This window comes from Spodoptera frugiperda, chromosome 7 (genome assembly GCF_023101765.2).
Source record: "Spodoptera frugiperda isolate SF20-4 chromosome 7, AGI-APGP_CSIRO_Sfru_2.0, whole genome shotgun sequence".
NCBI lineage: Eukaryota > Metazoa > Arthropoda > Insecta > Lepidoptera > Noctuidae > Spodoptera > Spodoptera frugiperda.
Window position 1 is genome coordinate 3,738,505 of NC_064218.1, and position 25,465 is coordinate 3,763,969.

The 25,465-nt window shown below is 37.5% G+C and overlaps 3 protein-coding genes across 14 annotated transcripts in view; 2 read left to right on the top strand and 1 right to left on the bottom strand.

Moving 5' to 3' along the window:
* The window catches only part of LOC118266011 (ceramide transfer protein), a 45,347-nt gene extending 42,307 nt beyond the window's left edge, over positions 1-3,040 (top strand). For both annotated transcript variants that reach the window (XM_050695018.1, XM_050695019.1), the window contains one exon: positions 50-3,040. In XM_050695018.1, the coding sequence (XP_050550975.1) occupies positions 50-177 (128 nt within the window). In that variant the 3' untranslated portion in view covers positions 178-3,040. The remainder of the gene's footprint in view (positions 1-49) is intronic.
* LOC118266055 (sorting nexin-2) overlaps positions 1-25,465 on the top strand; it is a 482,399-nt gene that overhangs the window by 125,318 nt on the left and 331,616 nt on the right. The window lies entirely within an intron of this gene.
* Positions 5,950-25,465, bottom strand: part of LOC118265840 (high affinity cAMP-specific and IBMX-insensitive 3',5'-cyclic phosphodiesterase 8) — a 232,215-nt gene continuing 212,699 nt past the window's right edge. For 9 of the 11 annotated variants that reach the window (XM_050695001.1, XM_050695003.1, XM_050695002.1 and 6 more), the window contains 13 exons: positions 22,476-22,533; positions 18,251-18,418; positions 16,916-17,118; positions 15,355-15,538; positions 13,906-14,082; positions 13,361-13,393; positions 12,109-12,201; positions 11,388-11,639; positions 10,751-10,967; positions 9,929-10,110; positions 9,290-9,426; positions 8,394-8,548; positions 5,950-8,106 (listed from right to left, as the gene is read on the bottom strand). In XM_050695001.1, coding sequence (XP_050550958.1) covers positions 7,916-8,106; positions 8,394-8,548; positions 9,290-9,426; positions 9,929-10,110; positions 10,751-10,967; positions 11,388-11,639; positions 12,109-12,201; positions 13,361-13,393; positions 13,906-14,082; positions 15,355-15,538; positions 16,916-17,118; positions 18,251-18,418; positions 22,476-22,533 — 2,050 coding nt within the window. In that variant the 3' untranslated portion in view covers positions 5,950-7,915. The remainder of the gene's footprint in view (positions 8,107-8,393; positions 8,549-9,289; positions 9,427-9,928; positions 10,111-10,750; positions 10,968-11,387; positions 11,640-12,108; positions 12,202-13,360; positions 13,394-13,905; positions 14,083-15,354; positions 15,539-16,915; positions 17,119-18,250; positions 18,419-22,475; positions 22,534-25,465) is intronic. The other 2 variants (XM_050695006.1, XM_050695000.1) reach the window with 1 other exon arrangement.

Here is a 25,465-nt window from a genome sequence, read left to right on the forward strand (position 1 = left end):
TAAATAAATCTATGTTCTTAAGTTACTAATTAACCTTTTTTCATTCTAGTAAACCCAGGCGGCTGGGCCCCGGCGGGCGTGCTCCGCGCAGTATACAAGCGCGAGTATCCCAAATTCCTGAAGCGGTTCACCAGCTACGTGGTAGAGCAGTGCCGCGACAAACCCATCGCCATCTAGCGGCACCGGCGCGCAACACGTCGCGGGTGACCGAGCAACAACACGTACACGCACTACTACAAGTACCTTCGAATAATCTATACTTCTCAGTCACACGCCTGACTCTTGCTATCCCCTTGTCGGTACTGAGAACTATTCATAACGAAGTGTAGTGCTTCTAGACGTTATATAGGTGTTATGTAATGTTAAAGGTTATATTCAGGGTGGAGTTTACGATTCCCGTTTCATTATACTCCGTTAATTTTCTTCGCGATCTCGGTGCCCAGTCTGGCTTTCACACGAAACTGCTGGAACATTTTTAGTTTGAAAACAGACTCGGGCTTAGCAGTTCGAATTGAGATTCTTTTTTACTATCAATTGTCTGAGACGAGAGAGATAACGCTATACGTCAGCTGTGCGTTAGACAGAGAGCAAACGTCGTGTCCGCCTGTTATACGCTAAATATCTAACAGTACTTGTGTGTAAAAAGAAATTGGATTAAACGTGCTGGATAACATATATATTGTCGCTAAACTTGTGTATGATCAAAATATTTTTAATTGGTGTTCAAATAAATGTTTGATTTCTACGTTATTTCTGTCTATATAAAGAACACTTTCGATAATCGACAATAATCCCGTGTCGAATGTATAGTTCTCCTTTAAAAATGTAAATTGTAACTTTAATGTGTAATTAGAACACTGTATGATATAATATATGTACCTACCGTGTCGTTGGGTGTTATGGTAATGTAATAAAATTTATACAACGTAATTCTATAAAGTGTATTCAATATAATGAGTCTATAATTATATAAAACTGTGTTAACACTAGAATTGGAACTTAAAACGGGATATTTACCATGTTTTTCTAGTTCTCTGAGTTTTCGATATTTTGGCACTGTTGCAAGCGCCATGATCACGGATGAAACTTGGTAAATAACCCGTTTTAAGTTCCAATTCTGTCAGTTTTAAAACTGTTTTAAATTTAAAGCGATGTTGTAAAAAGATATTTGTAAAGCACTTTCGACTGCTATTAGTTGGTTCGTTTTGTTCGATTTTATATTTATAATAACACGGTATTGGCAAGGCTGTACACTTAACTGTAGTGGGTACTGAAGCTTTTATTGTGAACATATATGAGAGAATAATACTTCGACTGTATATTAATAGTGTACATGCATTAAACATAGGATATGAGGAACTGTTTTCTAAAGAAACTAAGTAACTGCCGTACTCGAGAGATATTTAATGTTTACTTAAACTATTCCTTAGTAACGATTTTGTTACGAAAGCAATAGGATAGTATACTATGTTTTCTTAATGTCCGTCTTATAGGTTATTTTAAAATATTAGACAGGATTTCATGTTTTCTTACAAAATTAAACACTGTTGTCAGTACGTAGATTTAAAATATCGTGTGACGTTATGATCTTCTACATTTTATAAGTAAAAGTAACGTAACAACCTCTCAATCATAAACATAACTCCATTTTATCTAAATATTGTAACCCTATATGACAGACAAAAATCGTGTCTAAAATTTTTGAATTATCTAACTGACGGACTAATTACATTTTTAATTTTCATACTTTACTATCCTATTGTTAGGGACTGGGTTAAGTAACCATTATTGGCCAATTTCAATAACAAATCAAAATTGTATCTCTAGAAAGCAAATATGCAGACAAATAGGTTATTGTAATTGGCCGTAAATCACATTGAGTACGGCGGTAAGAGTGTTACTCTAGCTTGGTTTTCTAACTACCGACTGCTGAAAAACTTGTCTGTAAAAGTCTTTGTAAATACATACACGTTGCGTGGGTACTGTAGTTATTATAACTCTGTAAAACAAGGAATCTCTAGCGAAACTTCTTTTCAAAGCGCGTGCAAGTACCTGACGTAGTGTCACGCCGAAATGAACCTTATGGCTGAACAATGTTATACTAATTATTGAAAAGATTTTATAGCAAGCATGTTTTTGTCTACGGAAGATTAGTACTTACCTTTTATAGAATGACTTGGAATGTTTTTAATGAAGAGGGTAATTATTCGGGTGGTGATAGTTTGATGTGTTCAGTTAGATAGTTCGCGAAAGAAAACACGTACTTTTGCACTTTCTGGGCTGTGAACTCGGGGAAGTGAGCAGAACCAATCAAAAATACACCAAAACCTACATATTTTTAGGTACAAAGTCCTTCGAATGTGTCTTGGTTCGGTTTCTTCGAGGTCACGGCCCCAAATCCATTTCATGTACAGGGTGGAACTAATTAATTGTAGTTCTTAATATTATATCAACTATGTTATCTCGGTTTTTGACCAAATAAATTTCCTTTTCGCTTAAATTTAATGTGGCAGAATTTTATTTCAATATTTCACTAATTATTATTATTACCGGAATTGACATTTTTAATTGTTAAATGTGTAATTATTTGTTGTAAATCGTATCATTTGTTTGGTCAAAACTTAATTTTGCACGAATTTTGATAGTATTACTCGCGTCATACTGTCTATTATTTTATTTACTTTAATGCAGACTTCCATTCCAGCTTTTTGTATCGAATATCTGATTTTGTATACATTTTAAATTAGGTTTAATAAATGGTTACTTGGATGAACTTCAAATATATAATATTGTACAGAATTTCACGTTTTTGTCTCAAAGTTAATATATTATTTGCTGTTATGTGACGGTGCACTGCTAACTTTTTTGTTCGACGTAGTAAAAAAGTTACCAGTGACGTCACGTCCTTAAAAAAAAGTTAAACGTGAGCGGAAGTGTAAGGAAATTGCATTTATAATACCGCAATGTTGCAATTGTATTAAGTTATATGAAATATGTTTTTTTTAATAATTATTGTTTATAATAAAATGTTTTATGGACATTTTCTTCTTTTATTTACTTTTTTATATCACCTGTAAAACGTAAGAAGAGGACTGCCTTGTTGGCTGAGTGGTTGCAAGTGCGACTGCCGGGCAAGGGGTCTCGGGTTCGATTCCCGGGTCGGGCGAAGTATTACTGGGGTTTTTCGGTTTTTCGAAAATTTCTCAGTGGTAGCACGGAGTCTGAAAATGTGCCGGCCGGTATACGGCAATAGGCACACCATCCCATATTACATGGGACTTACAACATAAATTGTGAAATGTGGGTGTACATTGGCATTATGTGCCATAATGTGCACCTCTGCCTACCCCTTCGGGAATAAAAGGCGTGACATTATAAAAAAATAATAAAACATAAGATGTCGTGGTGGCCCGGGGGTTTAAGATGCCCGCTTCTCATGCATGCCACCAATGTGACTTTATCCGAATTATGTACTCTCTAAGATTATTTAGACGCCGGAGGCTTTTACCGGAAGCTCAATCAATCAATCCAAGATTGTGAACAATCTTCCCAATCACCGTTTGCCCAACAACCCTTAAATTACTAACGGTTTTTTTTTTTTTTTTATTAAGGGGGAAAATCATCCATTGACTTCTCTCGCCAGGGCAAAGCGAGAGGGAGTGTCAGACTCTTACTGACTAAAAACCACCCCGTTCCTACTCCTGCTTGTCGAGCCGGAGCCCCGGTAAACCCGCTAGGTAGTCCGCAGCTCCGGATTAAGCATCAGCCCTACTGGGCCCCATCTGTGGTGGTCTGATGGCTCTTTGAGGCGCGCGCGGAACGCAACGCGTCGCACGCACGGGTCTGGTTCTGGTCGGGCGGCGAGCTACCCTTGCTCGCCGTCCGCAGACCCGCACTTACGGTGGCCGGAGATCGTCACGCGATCCCCGACGCCCGGAGTGTCTTTCGCGTCGGCTGGGGCGTGAGGAAGTTCGTTCCTCACGCGTCCCGCCTCCTCCTTAGCTAGCATGACTGCTTCGCAGAAGGAGGAGACGGCATCCCAGTCCCCCTCGCTCCGCACCATGGCCTGAACCAAAGCCGGACGCGAGAGGTCGCCGTCGCCGATCACTTCCCTGAGGGCACGGCGGTGTTCAGCCCACGCAGGGCAGACCGCAATCGTGTGTTCCACCGTGTCCTCCGGGCGGTCTTCGCAGTGATGACACCCGGGCGTTTCCTCCCGCCCAATCAAAAACAGGAACCTACCGAAACTCCCATGTCCGGTAAGCACCTGCGTCAGGCGGTAGGTGAGGACGCCATGGCGCCTCTCTAGCCACTCCTCAAAGAGGGGACTTACCGCTGCAATGACAGCGAGCCCAGCCCTCGAAATTACTAACCCTAAAAGGCCGGCAACTTGTAACGCCTCTGGTGTTTCGGGTGTCCATGGGGGCGGCGATTGCTTACCATCAGGTGATCCGTCTGCTCGTTTCGAATCGGTTCCTGCAAAACTTTAGAGTTTTCAGTGAAAACCCAGTTTTTTCGTCAGCCGGGGGTTTTATGTCAACTGGGTCTTGATTCTTGCCAGACAGATATGGACCGACTTCTAAACTATCAGTGGGTTGATACAGGCAGTACAATTAATAATAGTTATTTTTTGTTTTTACTTTAAGGAAGTTTTTTTTTTTAAACATTGGGATTTTCTCCTGTGTCGTGGGTGCGTTTACAAACATACAATTTCACATACACTTCACACCCAGACCTGAAACAACAAATTGTGGTTCACAGAAAGAGTTGCTCCGTGCGGGAATCGAACCCACTACACGTTGCACGGCAGCCAGTTGCCCAGCCACTGCACCAATCGTGCAGTCGATTTTTTATGCGTAGTTTTCATTATTTTTATAATAATCTATCATGAGAGATAGTAAATTAACGAATAATCACGGTTTTCTAGTTTCACGGTTTACGTAGGATATGCGACGTCGCCGCATCTGCGCACGCTGCTCATAATGAAGAGTCCCTCTGTGACTCGAAACTACTAGAGATTTTCTCTTTTAATTTACGTGTGTAGTTTTATTTTTTTTATATTTTGCTTTTTCGTTTAATAGGTAAATAGCAAAGGTAAAGTAAGGCAAAGGGATGAAAATCAGAAACATCTTAAACCTCAATCTAAACTTAATGAGACTTGCCTTCTATAAGCAAATCTAAGTACGTAATAGCCTCAAAAAATACTATTCTGGATCCATATGTGAGTATATTTTTGAAAGAAACTTTGAACTCTTTACCACTGAGGAATACTTTGTATTGTACCTACCATCATCAGCTATTTTACATGAAATGAAATGAATGAAACCCATCACACGCAAATGGTTGAACAGTTTCATGATATTCTTAGAATAAACATAAAGAGCTTATAATTTGATGGGTGGCCTCGATTTCCCTGGGATCTCATCATCAGATGCTCACCAGGTGGCAACACTACCTACCAATTTAAAAGTATATTCCACTTGAAAGTATGAAGGTATACCCTATTGAATACAAAAGGGTCACGCAAATCGGACCATAAACCTCGACGTAATCGGTGTACATACATAAAAAAAATATAGCCCAACTCCTTTTTGGGAAATCGGTAAAGTGTGTAAAATATATACCATAGAATTATATATAACTAACAAATCGGGCGAACTCCGTCTCGCCAGCAATGGTACCTATTTCCGTTTTCCTGAAATTTTCTCTTGATTTTTTTCTAAATTTTCGTTGCTATAAACCTCACGGAGCCCGCGACATTTCTAATGAAAGCAAAACCGTGGAAATCGGTTCGTGCGTTCTGGAGTTACTTATAGCGTCAGGAAGGAAAACCCGACTTATTTTTATATTATAGATATATACCATAGTTTGATTGTATTTTCTACGAAAAGGAAATGGTAGACCAGGGATTTAGATACGGGGTAGTATGTGGGAAATAAAACGTTCATATTTATCACTTCTTCGCGAAGTGTTTTGAATCTTTATTCATTTTACATTAACATTAATTAATTGGTACTTATACAAGTTATGCATAGCACACGTCTCCGCATATAAAATTCACAACAATGTAATTTTATCTATTCTCCACATTTAAATATGGGGGTCCAGCCCCCGTTACCTTAATAGATATAATTCCTCAAACACGACCAACTTACATTAAACTCAATATAAATAGAAATCAGTTGGATTAGCTCTTGATTTGTCTACATTAACACAAACATGTACAAACCAGTAGGAGACTAAGTTAAACCCTGGGACAGGACGAAATCATTTCCACCGAAGGACAATCCCAAATCAACATTAGATAATCATTAAAATCTAATTAAATTGAGCTAACTATAACAAAAAATTAACTAATTTGATCATTAGAATTTGTTAGTAGGCGTATTATGTACGTTTTGGTAGGTTCACATAAATAATATGAGATTGAACACCGCGACCTAATCAATACAGTACATCGGAGTAGCAAATCGTACTACGTAATATATGAAGTAGGTATTGTAACACATTAACATTAGACCGCTATGTATTGACATTGAGCACGAGGAAGCGTATTTATGATCTCATTACTATCGTAGTATCCACTATAGTACAACTCTTAAATACCAGCGTCATATAGACGAATACATCATTCAATAATCGCTATTACATACAATATATGTTAGACCTTATTCGAATACAATAAATTATTTTATTAAAGAAATATTCAAGTGTTCTAATATATCTATTAATAAATAACATTAACATTTATAATTGTTAAGTATAAAATGTTATAAAATATTCCCCAGGAATGAAACGAAACAATCTACGTAGATTTATTGTTCAACAGTTTTCATTTTTTATCAAATTTCATTCAAAAAATTTGGAATTTTGATATGATTGAGGCCGAAAGTGCGCACTACAAAAAGTTTTTTTTTATAAAAATAGGAATTCTTTGAAAGCTCAAGTGTATAAATGGACCAATTGTTCAATAGTATAACAATATAAGGAGTAGAGAAATATTTATAAAGTTTGGTGCGATTCTTGTCGCGAGGGCACGGGGGTGAAGGCTTCAGATTGATATAGAATCCCAGATCCTAATACATTATAAGATAAAGTTGTCAAGAAACACGTGCCCTCGCTACATACGAATCATATTCTACCAGTAACTAAATGTAGATGTTGTGAAGAGGTTCTGTCATGGGATGCAGTGAGAAATGATAGTACACCGCTACGAATGAAACATGGCCAATCAATAATATGGCACTTATATCACGGACATTGTAAAACATTATAACATTACACAATATGTAACTAACATACCTACCCGTGTATATGGCAACTTGAATACAACATTAGTGGATTATGCCGATTGTCCAGTGAATCCACAGACGACATCACAGCAGACATTATAGAGAAGCACAACGTATTACATAGTTTTATTTGTTTTTCTATTAATGTCATAAAATGCTTTTATTTATTAGTAGATCATTACGCGCCTTTACGAGGGCTCCGGACTTCGCGTATTCGATACGGTGAAGTCCAGAGACGATAAAGGCCAGTTCAACACATCACTAGTAAACATTCTATCTCACGAGTTAAAACATTAAGTACACACAAAGCCAGGTAACCATGCCATCTGTGGACAGTTAATGAAATCCAATGATACATCGATGCAGTAAATATTTTGCATTCAATATTACCTAATAAATACGACTACTTAAAAAAGTAGATATCAACAATTATAATTTAAGTGATACCCACTCTAACACGGATATATTATAAGTATAAAATAAGCGTATTATCGGACTCATCCGTCAGGCAAGCTTGCCTATGATCCGTTTCAGACTTATAACGTTGACATCCATACTCGGTCCGCTCCTGCACGGGACGACGCCGCGCGGGTCGCTGGGTCTGTGGGACCCGGGGCGAGGGTCTACTCCTCGGTGGTGGTGGTGGTGGTGGTGCCGGTGGTGGGGGGGTTGGTGGTGGTGGGGGCGGGCAGCGCGAGGTGTCGCTGCGCGCGCCGCACGTCGGCCAGCGTGGTCACGCCGGCGTCGTCCAGCTCGTGCCAGCGCGCGTGGTTCTGCCGGGCGTGGTTCACTAGCTCGGGCATGTCGATGAACCCTGGAACGATAAACATTGATTCAATTATTATCATCTCATCATAGTTCTTCAATTTTTAGTAAGAGTAAACACAGAGAATTGTCAAATTATTGTCACTAGATGGCGACACTATCGAAAAAGGCAACCGACTCGAGACTGTTTCGAATCAAAACAAGTAGAAATCAGTTAGAAATAGTAATGAAATTATATATATTTTGTATCATATAATGGGACTGTCATGTCCCGATTAGTAAAAAAGCCCTAATAAAAATTTAGATAAAAAAAAATGTAATGAAAGTGACACTAACCAGCCCAGGCCTCCATCATGTCCATGATGATGTAGTCGATGAACCCGATCTGCGAGCGCGGGATGGAGCAGGTGGCGCGGTCGAACATCGGCATCACCACCGGCAGGTCCTTGGCCTTCTCCTCGTCTGTTTGGAGGAAGTACTCTTCCGCGATCCTGGAACATTTAAGAAGGAATTTAGAGTTTATTGATGTTTCAAATTATGGACTATGATTTTACTGTTTTTTCATAATGCAAAAACATGTCTGTTGTTGCCTGAAGTGGTGAACAAATACATCTACATATTGGTCCTCATGTAACCATTGTATTATTTTTATAATGCAAAAACAAGTCTGTTGTTGCCAGAAATGGTGAACATATACGTATAATTCATCTACGAGTATATATTGCTCCACATTTAACCTTCGTATGTATTAGTCCCATTTTAATACAAGCTCGAAACCACCAAGATTGTTCAAGACTGGGACAGACCTGACATCTACCTGGTCGTCCGTTGTACTTATGGTCATTTCACAGATTACTCTAGAACCTTTTTATCTGTACCTTCTGGTACCAAGGGGCCATCCATAAATTACGTCACACGAATTTCATGATTTTTGATCCCCTCTCCCTTCCTTGTCACAATTGGTCATATTTCGTGACGTCACATTTTATAATTTTAGATCTAGAACTTTTTGAGTTTTTAGATAATAGTTTCAAGTTCGTGTTTTAACAGTTAGATCATAATAATAGAAATGTGACGTCACGAAATTAAAGACCCCTCCTATCCCCTTGTCTTTAATTATTTTACATAAAGTAACACTTTGTCGTTAACGTGTGCGGTGTGACATAATTAATGGATGGTCCCCAATATCTAAAAGTATTAAATGGCTTTTGAAACGAAATATGATGTCTCACCTCCTAGCCCACTCGAAGGCGAACTTCTGCGGGCGCGACGCGTTGGACACGTCCGCGCACTTGATCATCATCCTCTTCACCAGCACCACGTTCTCCGGCAGTGACAGCGCCGTCGTGTCCAGAGCTAGTGGCTCTTGCTGGAATTGTGATAATTAGATTTAAGATTTTACTATTTTTTATATCGTCACAAATTTGATCATTAAGGTGATGTTTGCCTTTCTTTTTTTATCTTTATTAGTAAAAGGGCTATAAAGGCAAAGTGATGATGCCCCTTGTTTTTTTATAGAAGAAAAACTAAAGTTTTCGTTTCTGATAAAAATTGACCTGTATTTACATCTAATACTGATTTTCTTGTCATGGTGATGGTGCATTTTCCATTAACAGAGTTCATTAAAAAACAAGCATTATTACTAAGCACAGAATAATTAGTTTACATTGTCATTCTCGTATGTCATCTCGCATTAAGTAAAAATATTTTTGATCTCTTACGCCCGAATATTGAAACGCTATTCAATTTTAAGTTGTACTTAAATATCGTTTTATCTCTGTCTTTCATAAAGAATGCGTTGTGGCAGAACTATTCTTGAAAGCGTCCTAAAATTGAGTGACGTTTGAGTATTTGACCACTTAGTAACTCACATCAGTATGCATATTATCCTCCTTGCTGCCGCTGGACTTGGCGTAGAAGACGTTGACGAACTTGGCGAGATGTTCGAAGTGCTTCGTCATCTCCGTGGCGAGGATCATGTCGATCACGTTGTGCCGGACCTGCTTGTACGTGTCGCGTTCCAAGTTCTTGAAGATGTTCACTCGATCATCATCTGTGGAAGGAAGAGTTAGTTTTAAAAGAAACTAGCAAACCCGGCGAACTCCGTTTCGCTATCAATGATTTGAACAAAGGCCTCTTTGTTTTCCCGCTTTTCTCTTAAATTTTCTTTACTATAAGCCTCCCGGAATACGAAACCTTTTCAACGAATGCAACGTGGAAATCTGTTCGTGCGTTCTGAAGTTATAGCGTCAGGAAGGAAAACCCGACTTATTTTTAAGTAGAAATAACAGCTACATGCATCTCTTCTATTATGTATTTTGTGGTTAAATGCAATATAATTAAGAATGGACTGTTCCTACTACAAAACAGAATCATATAAGTAGTTTGTTTATGGAGTATGTAGACGAATATGGTTGAACTAGAAAGTATATAGGGACGGTACTATTGTCTACCTTTATTAGGAAATAGCTAAAAACACAATGATGATATTATAATGAGTTAGACCTAAGATACTACCCTGGGGAACCCCTATTTATGTTAATATTAGCTACTTCCGCGCGGTTTCACCCGCTCTGCTGGGTTCCTATTGGTCATAGCGTGATGTTTTATAGCCTATAGCCTTTCTAGATAAATGCACTATTCAACACAAAAAGAATTATTGAGATCGGAGCACTAGTTCTAAGAATACTAACTGAGAGTGAGCTTGAAGGTGAGCGCGGCGTGGTGCGACTCGAGCACGCTGACGTCGTTGTAGAGCACGGCGAGCGGGTGGCGCGCGTTGCACAGGAAGGCGGACGACGTGCCCGGGTGGTCCACGTCGTGCGCCGCCGCCGCCAGCAGGGCAGCTGCGGCTTCCAGCGGCTCCAGGACCGTCTTCAGCCTGTCCTTCTCCAGGAAGTACGCTACAGCCTGGAGGAAAACGTATTTTATTTTATTTTGTACTCCCAACAAAGAATACACTTATGATTATGCTAAAATACAATTTACAGTCTTGTTGTCCTTTAATTAGAGGGAATCGCATCCTGCGAATTTAAACTTGAACATTTTTGTAATTTTGATTAGTAGTTCAAGTTTAAATTCGCAGGATGCGATTCCCTGTAATTAAAGGATCATAAGACTGTAAATTGTACATACGTGTATGTATGTATGTATGTATGTATGTATGTACAATTTACAGTCTTGTGATCCTTGAAAATGTTTAAATCTAATGAGATCAAAATAATAATGATGATATTATAAAGAGTTGGACCTAAGATACTACCCTGGGGAACCCCTATTTATGTTAATATTCTGTTCAGTAATTTACTAAATTATTGTTCATAGTTTTACCTGAAGCACATCGGCAGCATGCGTGGAGTTATGGTAAGTATTGACAGCGTGGTAGTTGGTCTCCACGATGGTGAGCCAGTGCAGCAGAGTGCGCTCGTCACACTCCAGGGCCGAGCAGATGTCGAACCTTCCTGCCATGAGCGCCAGACCAAGGTGAGCCAGTGGCCTTCCACGGGTCAGTTCCTCTAGCTTGAAGATCTCAAAGTCCCAGCTTAAAGCCGTATCTAATAGCTCTCGAAGTTGGCCTGTCGTCTGTAGAATAAGAAAATAAGATTAAATATTGGTCTTTTGACAATTTGTTTTGATTCTTCGATTTCGACTATATGACGTTTACATGAACAAATTGAACAACTCATAACCTAAGATAATTTCCCTTTGTCAGTTAGTCATAGATAAGTAGTCACACGCCAACCCGCATTGAGCAAGGGTGGCGATTAATGCTCAAACCTTCTCCGTTTGAGAAGAGGCTTTTCAACAGCAGTGGCTACTTAAGGTAAGCGTCCACATGTCCGCATCGTACGCATTCCGTATGACGTCATCAGCAATACCTACATGCGATGCGTAGCGTGCTGATGACGTCATACGGAATGCGTGCGGTGCGTGCGATGCGTACGATGCGGGCCTGTGGACGCGTACCTTTATAGGCTATTGGCGTGATGATGTGTGTGACAAAAGACTCATAAATTTTTTAGAAAGGGATACTATAATTATTTCTTGTTACCTTGTGTTTAATGTTGCTCCTGTTTGTCTGCGACCTGACGACTGTGGAGTCGTTGCTGCTTCGGCGAGACGACAGCGTGTTCGTCGGTCCCTGCTGTAAGTCATTATTTAACGTTTAATATTTAATTAAGATTTTATTTATTTATTTGTATCTAAATATTATTTATTATGTTGTCTTTTAAACATGCTCTAATTGATTTTATTTATCTTGGAGTTTAATAAAATTTTAATAATTATTTGTTTTATTGGTTTAGTCTCGACTTGAAAGCATTAAATTGAAATTATTTTACAATTAAGCATGCTTTTTGCTTACAAATTAATTTTAAAATATTGTCAAAATTAAAATGGATTAGTATAGTATTCATAATTATGATCAAATTTTAATGTATCTATGTATATTAAAAAAATAAAATATTAATTTGAACTTAAAATTTTTTAGAATAGAGATTATTTATTTATTGAGGGGACTTTGTATAAAGACGTCACAATTGAGTATTAGTCACAATATTAGTTGAATGGTTTTAAGTAATAATAAAAATGGTAGGTTAAATTATGTAATTATTTATGTGTATTTTAAGAGATGATATATAATGATATAGGATAAGAACTAGACAGAAATAGTGCTAGAACGATACTGTACAGTGCTACATTCCGAAACTGACAGAATTGACGAAGACGAAAGTGATTACCCAGGGTTCATTTTATTGGTAGAAAAACTAATAGGAGAAAGAACCAATAAGAGAAGGAAATATACATAAAATAAATATCTAATAATAATAAACTTTACTTTAATATATGAACAGTACTAACTACTACTAACATTTAATACGAGTTTACTTTACGTTAAAAGTAATCGAAATGAGAGCGCGTTCGGCGCTGTGATTGGCCGGCGAATGAACTGACCAATCACAGCGCCAAACGCGGTCTCGTTTTATTTTCGTTCAACGTAAAGCATACTCGTCCTAAGGTCCCTGTTACTTCTTTAGTAACTGATTAAAAAAGTTGGAGAGAGTAGTAAACGAGCCTTAGTTTTACTCGTATGATTTGTTTACAAAAAAATCGAGACCATCCATCTAGACCTAAGTATATAAATAAAAGCATAGGTAATAGACATAAATACTATATATTATTAAACTAAAAAAATGAGCCCTGTGTAATAAAAGTGAAAGCGTGAACGATAGAGACTATGTACTATCTAAGTACACTATATTTGAAGGTACAGACAGAGACGGTTGTAATTCCAAACGTCCTACCATAAAGTATAAGTTTGTATTCACTTGCTCCCTCTGCCCAGCAAACAGGATCGTAAACAAATAAATACCAATGTTAGTACATATATAAACAACGTTACATGCATATAATACTTCAATATACAATCTACAACACATAGGAATACAAATAAAATATAAATTACAAAATTGTGTTGTAAAACAACAGTATACTTAGTATGAGTTTGTTTTACGTTTTAAAGTTATCGAAACGAGACCGCGTTCGGTGCTCTGATTGGCCGGCTCGAATAAACCAACCAATCAGAGCGCCGAACGCGGTCTCGTTTCGATTATTTTAAACGTAAAGCAAACTCGTACTAAGTGTACAGGTGTAATATCATCTACATAAACTTAATATCATTATAATAATCTTTGGGACGGTATACAACATCAATTTGTATCGTTTTACAAGTATAGTGCGGGGTAATATTATATATTGATAACAAAGTATATAATTTACATAAAAAAGACATTACAATCATTGAATATTGATCTTTATCTCATGTATAAATAAGGATAATTTTACTAACCGACAGTAGAGCTCCAATGAGGTCGGTAGCGATGGGATCTTCGACACGCATTTTGGGATCATCCCTCATTTGTGGAGAGTAGAGTTCGGAGGTCCTTAGCATGTCAACAGCCCTCTCGATGTACGCCACCGTCGACGGAGGAGCCCCCTCAGTAGCCGTGGACAAGAGCGATATCACCTAGGCAACACAATTTAAAAACTTTATTTTACAAGAAAGAAAATTGTCTACATCAAACCAAGCTTCATTGTGTTTTAGTAATGAATGCTGGAAATAAAAGCAAGTTGATTCACAGCTTTTTATCGGATAGTGTTTTGCTATTCTTTGTCGTATTACTTAAAGGATTATTATTAATAATTATAATCTGAATCATTGTTTGTCAAGACACAACGTGTTGCAACGCGCTTTTAATGATATCATACGATGAAACTTTATAGTAATACTAGCGACCCGCCCCAGCTTCGCATGGGTGCAATGGTGATATATTATGCATGTATTATACATATAAACCTTCCATTTGAATCTATTTTATTATCTATTAAAAAACCGCATCAAAATTCGTTGCGTAGTTTTAAAGATTTAAGCATACAAAGGGACATAGGGACAAAGAAAGCGACTTTGTTTTATACTATGTAGTGATTACAAAGGGGATAGAATAGTTTGGATAGAACGTAGTAAAATGGTGATAAGATAAGCTTACAATTACAGGTATTTTGCTAAAGTTTGTTTGTGTACACTATTTTCTCATTACGACTATCAGAGGCTATGAAAGTTTATTGGTCAGAACTTTTATCAAGAGTAAGTCGAAAGTTGGTGATAATGATATCGAAACGTGAATGAAACAAACGCTGTAATATTAATACGTGGACATAAACCGATTCTTATGAGGTATAAAGCGGTTTCTGATGAAATATGTAATAAAATTTATTAGGCCACGTGTGTCACATAAAAATGTAATTTCTTCTACAAACAATGGCGCTTGCAGAGACGGATTTAGCTTAGTTAGCGCCCCAGGCAAACACCTAATAGGCGCCCCTAATATATTTTGTGTTTTGCAATAGGCAGTTGGGTATGTGAGTCTCGCAGCGCCCCTCTGTAACCTGGCGCCCTAGACACTTGCCTAGTTTCCCTAAAGGATAAAACTGTGTTGGGCACGTGCTGTGTTGTTTTATATTTTCCTAATTGTCTACTGGTTACAAGTAGTTATTATCATAATAGTGATAATCTTAAATCTCAGATTGAAATTCATTGATTCTTTGATAAACATCAACATATTTTTAGGCTATTGTCACATTTTTCGGCTTCCTTACCCACCCTACCTAATTATCTGATGAGCAACTTGACTAGTTTAGTAATAATATAATGTTTTGAGTTTTATTCTATCTTCATAGAGAGTTATCATAAAGAGAGAATTCACAGTCTCCAAAAACCTAGATAAATATATCTTCATACCTTCGTAATAGGGGCTTCAAGCGGCAAGCCTTGGAGCTTTGCAAGAGAAGTTCTCCGCAGGCCATCGGATGCGACGGAGCGTACATCGAGGGATCCTCGCCGGATGGAGTGCAAGGATCCTCTGCCGCGCTCGGTCTCCAGCGCGTGGATAGGCTCACACACGAACACCACGTGAGAGGTACTCCTGGAGGGAAGAAGAGATGAGTTAGACAGATTAACACGTTCACTGTCCATGACTCCTTTTGGAGTCATAATCCAAAAGTAAATTTGATGTTTTTTTATTTGACCGGACGTATGAATAAGACGAAAAAGATTTTCATGGACGTATAGTTGGATAACCTACCGAAAATTTTAAAGAACCACCGTAAAATGTTGCCAGTTTCCTATATATGAAGAGGGTAAAATAAAACGAGTTTGTAGATGGACGTACGAATATTTTTTTCATGACTTTGTACTGGGACAGTGAACGAGAGTTCCGTCTTGCTAGAACGCATGCCTGCACAAACCAGTTTTGCGCAAGTAAACGCGTGCGTGTGGACAAAAAGACTACAAACGAAAACGAAACGAGACCGCGTTCGGCGCTGTCATTGGTTGGTTCATTCCCGCCGGCCAATCAGAGCGCCAGACGCGCTCTGGTTTCGTTTTCATTCAATTTACATTGAACGAAAACCAAACATTGAACGACAACCAATGCAAATTAAAGGTACAGAACACAGGAAAACAGGGCATGACAGTATATCTCGCACAATCTGGAATGTTCTATCTTCCTGTGCAGTCATGACTGCACAGGTTCAGACTGCACAGGCATGAAGGTGTAGTTGGATCATAAAGGTGTTAGTAAATTGGAATTTCCCAATAATGAGTTTTGAAATAGAAATAGAAGACTTTTAGTCTCCAAATAGATAGCTGCTTTCAATCAGAGATAGCCAATTTAATGAAGTGGCAGTAGCATGTGTTGAGTATTAGTTAAAATTAGGGATTTATATGGGACCTGTAAAATAGACAAGATTTGTTTGAGATAGGTATCTTTTACGTAAATGTTTTATACGATACTGACAAATATTTTGTTATATCTTGAGAGAAACCTCAAAATGCAATGGTATCGGTATCCGGAAGACCATTCTACATGAACTGGTAACGAGTAATGAGTATCTCTGATTCTGATCGACAGTTGTGGTCAGCATTGGACGACCACAGGAATTTTGTGTCAACCACACAAAGGTACCTACTTAGTACCTAACTCTTCAATGACGAAAATCACCCTTATGACTTATGAAGAAGAGGTGAATTGGTATTTATTTCAAATATCTTGTCAAAATACTAGCTTTTTAAACCATTCTAGTATCAAATGATGAAGTTAAAATAAAAACTGTCACGCGCGAATACTGAAAGGCTACTCATTTTTAAGTTGTACTTAAATATCGTGCTATCTCTGTCATATTATAAAGAATTGATAGGGACAGAACTAGTTTTGAGAGCGACTTAAAAATTGAGTAACGTTTGAGTATTCGGATATCAGTATTGCTACGACGTCAGAAAGAGAGATATTTTAAATACTTACTTAGTAAGCCCAATAGCAGCTCCTCGGCAGGGTACCAGGACAGGATCTGGAGTGGTCCGGCGGCGCAGTGTGATGGGAGCCTCCCAGTCACGAGCACCACTAGTAGCCAGCCTCAGGGCTTCGCCCCCAGCAGTGTCAGACAGCTGCTTCGGACCTTCTTCGACGCGCCATCCCAGGACTTTAGACCAGGACTTATTCGCCAGCTAAACAATAGATGGACACGTTTTTATTTAAGCTAGCTCTGCCTGAGACTTCACTCACACAACACTGTTGATTTTGTCACCTTTTTAACTTAGGCTGCACTTCCACAAATTGGACCACAATTCGCTGATTGCTCTTGAATTTAAGTAACCAACGTTGAAATTTTGTTGATAGACAGATATTAAACTTCACAATTTATTTGTACGTTGAAATATGACTCCCGCGCACTCACATGCGTATACGCAGCGGTACTGCGTTAGACTAAGCGCCGTTACAATAACATTTGTATATTTACATAGTACGTGGTTGTTAGTGTATATAAACAATGGTTTTCCTCTGTCGTAATCAGGCAATTATAAATATAATATGTGGTAAGCTAATCACACCATATTCAGTGTTGATAATTTATTGGCTCGTAGTTTTAATTATCCTTTTATAGTAGTAAACTCTAAAGTGCATGCATTGACTGAGCATGGACCTTCTAATTTCAATTTTAATATTTAAGTCTTAATTTTTAGTGCCATTTATTTATTTCATACAGTCATCCAAGTGATTTAGAATGCAGATATAAAGATAAAGATTCACTAAGTATAAGAGATAGTAGCTACAACTACACTAAATCCAGATACCATGTCTTTCCATCTTTTGTAGTTTCGTTAAATCGTTACTGTCTTTGTAAACAAGGTAAGTAAAGAAAGAAATCAGTTTATTTGTAAGTAACGCATGCAAAACAAGGTAATTAAAGCAAACGAATAAGGAACACGGCTTCTTAAGGTAAACGTCCACAGGCCCGCATCGTACGCATCACACGCATCGTATGCATCCCATATGAAGTCATCAGTACGCATCGCATGTAGGTATTGCTGATGACGACATCAGCACGCATCGCATGTAGGTATTGCTGATGACGTCATCTACGCTACGCATCGCATGCAGGTAATGCTGATGACGTCATACGGAATGCGTACCATCGTACTTGCGTACGTCGTGCGATGCGTACGATGCGGACATTTGGACGCTTACCTTTATACGGTATCAATCTATTTTTTTACTTGTATACCTACTAAATTAATAATATTTTTTGCCGACTGTACTTTTGTGAATATTTAACTTATATTTTGATGGTCTACTTACAAGGATCTTCTGCTGTTCATCAGTGACGGCTATGAGATCCCGGCAGCGGTCGGCTGCGGCTGCGAGCGCTGCCACGGCTGCTATCTGAGCCCGTGCAGCGGATGCAGCAGCCCGCGACTGCAGCACTTCAGCGCACCACGCTGTAGCACTTAGTGTCTCCACCATTATCTGTAGAGGGTTGAGGATTTAGTTAAATATGGTAGTAAGGTTTTCGTAAAACTGCTTTCTAGCTGTAATTTGTAAGTTACGACGAGCGAGTAACATCTTTAACTTTGATTTTAAATGTTCAAAGAGCGACTGTAAGAATTACAATTATTTTGACGAATTCAATAATAATATTGGTTGCACATATTGGTATTTAAAGGTATCGAATTATTACAACTAGCCTTACAAAATGTAATGAAACTTAATATATATAGTTAAAATTATCAGCTGAAGCTATACACGATAAAAAAAGTTACATAGGTTTTGAATTATTTTCTAGCATCTACACTAAAAGTTCGTAAACACCGCTACCATCAAAATAATACCTACATAATTAATGAATGAATGGATTAAAAAGAACCACTAGCAATACATGTTATAAGAATATTTTGCGAAATTATACAACCTACAAAAATGCAAATTATAACGTACTAACACATTCAGACTTTGCAGTTGTATTGGTCGATGATTGTTCATGATTTCACGTACTGTAACATTGACAACATTATTTTAGAGCAGCTTTTCTGTCAAGAAAATTGACGTCAATTCCTTAGTTTTCAGAATTTTCGAAAAATGTCTCCTCTTATATCATTTAAATCTAAACCAACCCAAACTGCCAATAACATAAATACGAATAATATCACGAATCAGGATTCCGGGTTATCCCAAGTACCAACCTCACACAAACATAGCGACCATAACAAGAACCTGAGCTACAGATCGGGAAATAGTTTCGAATTTAATGAGGGGGTCGTCATGTGATACGAGTTCCGATAGGGTGCTACCTACACACTACACAGTGCCGGATTTAACACGTAGGTAGCAAAGGGGCCCCGAGCAACAGGGCCCCAAATGGGCCGGCTCGACCGGAGTTATACCACGGCCTCACCGAAAACATACGTGAAAACACGCTGGCGTTGTGTTTCGTTGTGTGAGTTAGATTACCGGAAGCTCAATTCCCCCTGCCCAATCCCTGATTCACCAACAACCGTTAAATTCCTAATGCCAGCAATGCACTTGTATCTCTAATCTGGTGCATCCAAAGGCGGCGGCGAACACTTGTAACTCTTCAGGTGATACGTCTGCTACTTGTAACCGGCGTGTTCCATAGATAGCGCCGATGGCTTACTATCAGGTGATTCATAAATATGTTCGTTTGTATATCTCATAAACACTGCGGAATGCATAGCGGGATACCGGGGCTCCGGCTCGAAAAGCAGGAGTAGGAACGGGGTGGTTTTTAGTCAGTAAGAGTCTGACACTCCCTCTCGTCTCGCCCAAGAAGGATAAAAGTCATTGGATGATTCCCCCCCCCCCCCTAAAAAAGGTTTGTTCTAGAGATACCCGTTTAAGCTCGAGGGCCTCTCAACACAATTTGCTACGGGCCCCATGCTTGATAGCATCCGTCCCTGTTTCCCTGACATACAAGTTGTGAGGACCCAGAGATCATTACTCAAACGGAGGGACGCGAACTTTACCTATATTGTTTTGATTTTGATATCCATTGTCAAGTCCAATTAAGAAGTTACTGTGAAACAATACATCAATATTTATTTTGCTTGAAATTCAGATTTTTTACCTTTTCTGGGATTTTGCAACAGTACCTATGATGATCAGCAATGAGCTTGGTGTTAGCAGTAGGCTAGTTTCCTATTAAACGTAACAAACGATATTTTCTATGAATTTAGTATGAAATAGTGCGTTATGACGTCATCAGATTTTTGAGTCAAATAGTAGATTTATTTGTAGAAAATTAGTTAGAGAAGTTCATAAAACTACTACTTAGTTTACTACTACTATTACCTAGTCATCAAATTTATAAATGAACGTGTGATTATTTTTGAATATTTTATTAAATTAAAAAGTGGAAATAATTTATTTATTTAGAAACCACCTAATTGGCTTGACTATTATAGTTGTAAAATCGTTTCTTCTATAAATTAAGTTGTTTACCATTGCAACTGAACTGCTGATTAGCGTAATATTTCAGTAAACATAATACGTACAAAATGTTGCAATACGTAAATTTGAATTGGAAATAAGGCAACCGACTGAACAAAGAGGCAGAATGTACCGAGCTCCATTCAAAGTCCACTGAAGGGAAATTAAAGATGACAACTGGCAACCCCATTACTAGTGTACAATGGCGTCTTATTACACGTGTTACTGGGTCAGTTTCCCGCCGACTTTCCAGTAAAGTGGCAACATTTACATAAACACACAGCTATTAGTCTTGGGGAGCTTGGATGCAAAGTTATGATGCTGTAGACTAAATCGGTCTTTGGTTAAAGCGGTAAAAATTTTACCGATTTACGTTTTTTTTTAGTCGGTAAACTAGTAGATAGATCACCTAATGATATCGCTTCAGTCGCAATCGCGTGTTCGCAGCCGAAACACCAAAGGCGTTACAAGTTGCCGCCTTTTGGGAGTTTGGAATTTAAGGGTTGTTGGGGAACCGGGGATTGGGAATTGGTAACCTCACTCACACAACGAAACACACCGCAAGCATTGTTTTACGTCTATTTTCTGTGAGGCCGGTCGAGCCGGCCCATTCGTGCCGATGCATGGCTCTCCCACACTTAAAACTAGTAGAGCTTTTTTCTAAATACACGTGCGTAAATCGATCTGATCTTTTAGTAAATTTAATATCGTAGATTTTTATTAGTTACGACAGATTATCAAAAATATTATACCTATGTACAAATATCAACTACTATTTCAGTAATATTCGTGACTTTCAGTAAAATGCTGATAATTAATTGAATCTAATAAATAGGTACTTTGGCCCTAACCTACTTAGCAAAAAGGGCAGTTGATAGCCATTCTTAATACTATTAGTTCTACTCAGTATTCTTTTATAAAACCAATGACAAAGTAAGTATCGAGACTAATTCCCTTCAGTTATGCTAATAACTAAAAACATTGTCTTTTGAAACACGAGATTTTACGTATTGACGTGTACTGAAGGATTTTTCCATAAATATGTATTTGTTTTCTTATTTTTTGTTTGTTCAAGTTGTTTTGTAAACAATACGAGTTCAGGGTAAGCCTTGTTGTAGCTGAATAGTTGTGTAGTAGGTAGATAGGTAGGTAGGTAGTACTTAATTAGTTGTAGGAATTTACTCTTTGTTTTCCAAGAAGCTATTGACGTTGTCTTACACGTGTAGAGTTCTTATTAAGTACGTAGGTATATTGTTATGTTGTTTCAAATGGTAACGAACTTAAAGTCTTTTATTTTACTTGTTCGTCAACTGGCGAGTGGTTATTATGGTCTAATAACTCTAATATAACTGCAAAATTAAAAGAAACCTGCGCTATTGATGAACACGCGAGTTTGACACTCGCCAGTTGACGAACAATTCTTTTTTTTTTAAAAGAATAAGGACCTCGCACATGTTACTTATCTCATATTAAACGCCTAATAAAATGTTGCTTAAAAATGGAATTGTTTTCTATACGATGCGATGTTAAGATGTTAGATGTAACGAATATGTATATCAATAACATTTCATAAAAGATTGAATATAATTACTTATAAGTATAGATTATTCACAATGGACAATGATTTGTAAATACCTCAAAAAAGGGAAATAAGTAACAGTATTTCATTTATTTTTTTTATAATAATGTTGAAATTGTCTGAAAGTCCTTACCGAATTAATAATTCCAAGAAAATGCATTTTAATTTTAATTAGAGAATTTCGAATGCACGCAAGTTGGAAGAATGAAAATTAATATCTGTCTGCCTTTTGTAAATATTAATTATGTTTCGGTTCGCGGAATAACATTCTACGTAGGCACCGGTTAGGTAGGGAGTTAATCTTTTTTAAAGATAACTCTTTAAATAGCGAGCCTTGTGTTTTTCTTCGACAAAAATCCATATAAATAATATCAAATACCTAAGTAATTTTTTACTTCGTACAGGCATCAGTTTATATTCACTACGACCCCTTACATTTAATAGTTTAGTTAGGTATTCATGCACACGCATGCAGCGTTGAAATAATTTAGCTATACTTACTCGATTATAACCAGCGTCCAAATAGGGCAGTACTGCGAAGTCATCTTTCAGGTAAACACTGAAACAAATAGAGAAAATTGTTAGACTTCTTAGAAAATACTAACTATCATATCACATCAACAGCCTATAACTGGCCACTGCATACGAAAGGCGGAGAGGGTTTGAGCATTAATCGCCACGCTTGCTCAATGCGGGTTGGCGATTTCAATCTTATAGTTAAAAGTTATAAGCACAGGTTTCTTCGCGATGTTTTCCTTCACAGCTTGTCAGTGATGATGATCTTAGAAACTACATATAACTTGGAAAAAAGTCATTCGTATTGCCGTAGGTAGGTTTCAAAACCGCACTCTCATGCATGAGAAGCGGGCGTCTTAAACCTCCGGGCATCAAGACATAAACTATATCTACTAATAAATATTAATACTCAATTTATATTAATGTATTAAATATTTCAAACAACTCCATTCGCATTGCCATTTTAAACTTTTTTTATAAGGGAAAATCATCCAATGCCTTCTCCCACCTTGGGTGAGGTGACTAAAAACCACCCCGTTCCTATTCCTGCTTTTCGAGCCGGAGCCCCAGTAAACCCGCTAGGTAGTCCGCAGCTCCGGAAAAACTTAAAACCTAGATGGAGACCACTTTCCATCTTCAGAAACAGTCACAAATAACTAGGCTACTTATTAATATTCCTCGCTTCAAGTCATTAAAATATTAAGTGACATTTACGTTTGGAATCAGAAACGACTAGTAGGTATAACAAGGTATTGCTTGGCTGCATTTCACCGAATGCTTTCGACAGTTTCCTGAAAGTTTCATATACCTGAAGCCCGCACTCGTAATGAATAAGTTCCGTAATTTCAGCGAGACTGCAGTAAGTTGAGTAGGTACTCCATTTATTAGAGTGTTGCATTTCCAAAATTATTACTAATGGCCTTATTTTAATTGTAAAGCTTTAAGAAGAGGTTTGTTATTTTCTCTAGAAACTTGTTACCTACGTGTTTTTTTGTAGTCTGGACCTAAAATTGATATCATAATATTATGTTAACTTAAAATCACCGTTTACTCAGCACGCGCAGCCTACTCTCACGACGTCGCCGCGTCTGCGCACGCTGCTCATGATGAAGAGTCCCTCTGTGACTCGAAACTAGTAGAGCTTTTCTCCATTAATTTACGTGAGTAAACCGTGATTTTTAGTTCATTTAGTATATCTCACGATAGTTATTTTAAAAATATCATATAATGTATTACACTTACACGTACTTATAAGTTCGTGGTTATTTTAAATCATTAGTTTTTCATTTGCACTATTATTTCACAAGAAATTACGGTATCACAGCTACAAAACAAATAAACAAGCAAGAAAATCTGCTTTTTCGTGACAATTTCTCAATATACCTACTTAAGTTAACATTTAAAAAGTTAAACATTGCTTTTCTACTCGATACGTGTTACTTGAAAAACGCGAATGATTACATAATGAGAACGACGTATACCTTTTAACGTTTCGCGCCAAAACAAAATGGCGCCTAAAACAAAGAGTTAGGAGTGAATGAGTGAACTGAACGAACGAACCAGTCTTCGAGCGCAGCTAATGAATGTTACGGAAACTTTTTGTATTCAGTAAAAGCTTTACAAAATAACATGTAGAGTTCACTTTATTGAGTTTTCTTTACATTTATTTACTGCTAAGTAAATGTTAGGTAGTGAGTGGATGCTTGGAAAAGTTTGAGAGAGAGAGAGAGAGAGAGTTTTATTGTCCTTTATTAGACGTATTCAAAATGTGTCCTATGAACTGATTGGCATTAGTACATCAAAAATGTTCTACATTTGAAAAAAATATGTAGGTAACAACAATACAAAATATAAATAAATGATCCATAATAATTCTAAATAAACCAAAATGACTAAACAGTGACCTACACAAACGCGTATCATAGCAATAAATTAATTAGCACAAATCCTTTGAATAATCGTTCATTCCGCATAAATCCATCAGAGAGAATGGAACGTTACTCTATGGGCGGGGAGCAAATTCCAAACAATATTATCTGTGTTTATTGTCTGCACAGACTATACAGCTCCCTCCAAAATCGGGTCTGTTGGCAGAATGGACAATGGTTAGCGTAGACTAGGTTGGGGCAGTCCGCCAATGGAGAGATAACTGACGGGCAAAGACAGGCAGTGAGGTAGGTTATTTTGTACTGAATGTGGTATGAAAACTAGTTTGTGAATGTTGTGACACATGACACGTCTGTTTTGAATGTTTTTACGTATAGAAGTTACAGACTAAACAAATATAAAATCTTTCTGTTCCATTTTGATCAAATATCTCCTTCTAAGACAAATTACTTCTAAAATGTGCTGTAATACATACTTTTAGCTTTTTCGTAATTTATTTTGTTGATGCAATAAGTTTTTGATTTTGAGTATGATACCTAGCATAAATAGGTAGGTACCTACATTCTTTATCACAGGATTTGCTTAGATAGTCAAATAAAAAAAAAAACAGACTGAAAATGTGTGTGACATTATTTTTAAATTCACTGATATGTTAAAATAATTGTGTTGCTAGTTAAAATGTTTTAAATAGTGTATAAATTTTTCCTTTAATAATGTTATGATGCCGCCATTTAGTGTTTGCTTACATTAAGACGTAATATAGTTGAAACTGTATGAAATCTTCTGCTAACGACTTAACGTAATTTATCCACATTATTTGAATTTAAAGAAAAAATGTTAGACTTTTCACTTTACATCACAAACAAAAGTTCCGTCTAGACTTCCATTAAAATATTGTATTTCACGTTCATCCCAACAAATGCAAGTTGCACTGCTGTTGTGCTACTATAATCCTTGGGGCTTACAAACGATTCGTAGACATCCCTTAGGTATAATCCTTGTACATTGTAAACAACTACCTATACAGAGTAATGGACACAAATCTTACATCTTTCGTCATAGTCACAACGATTTTATCAAAACAAATT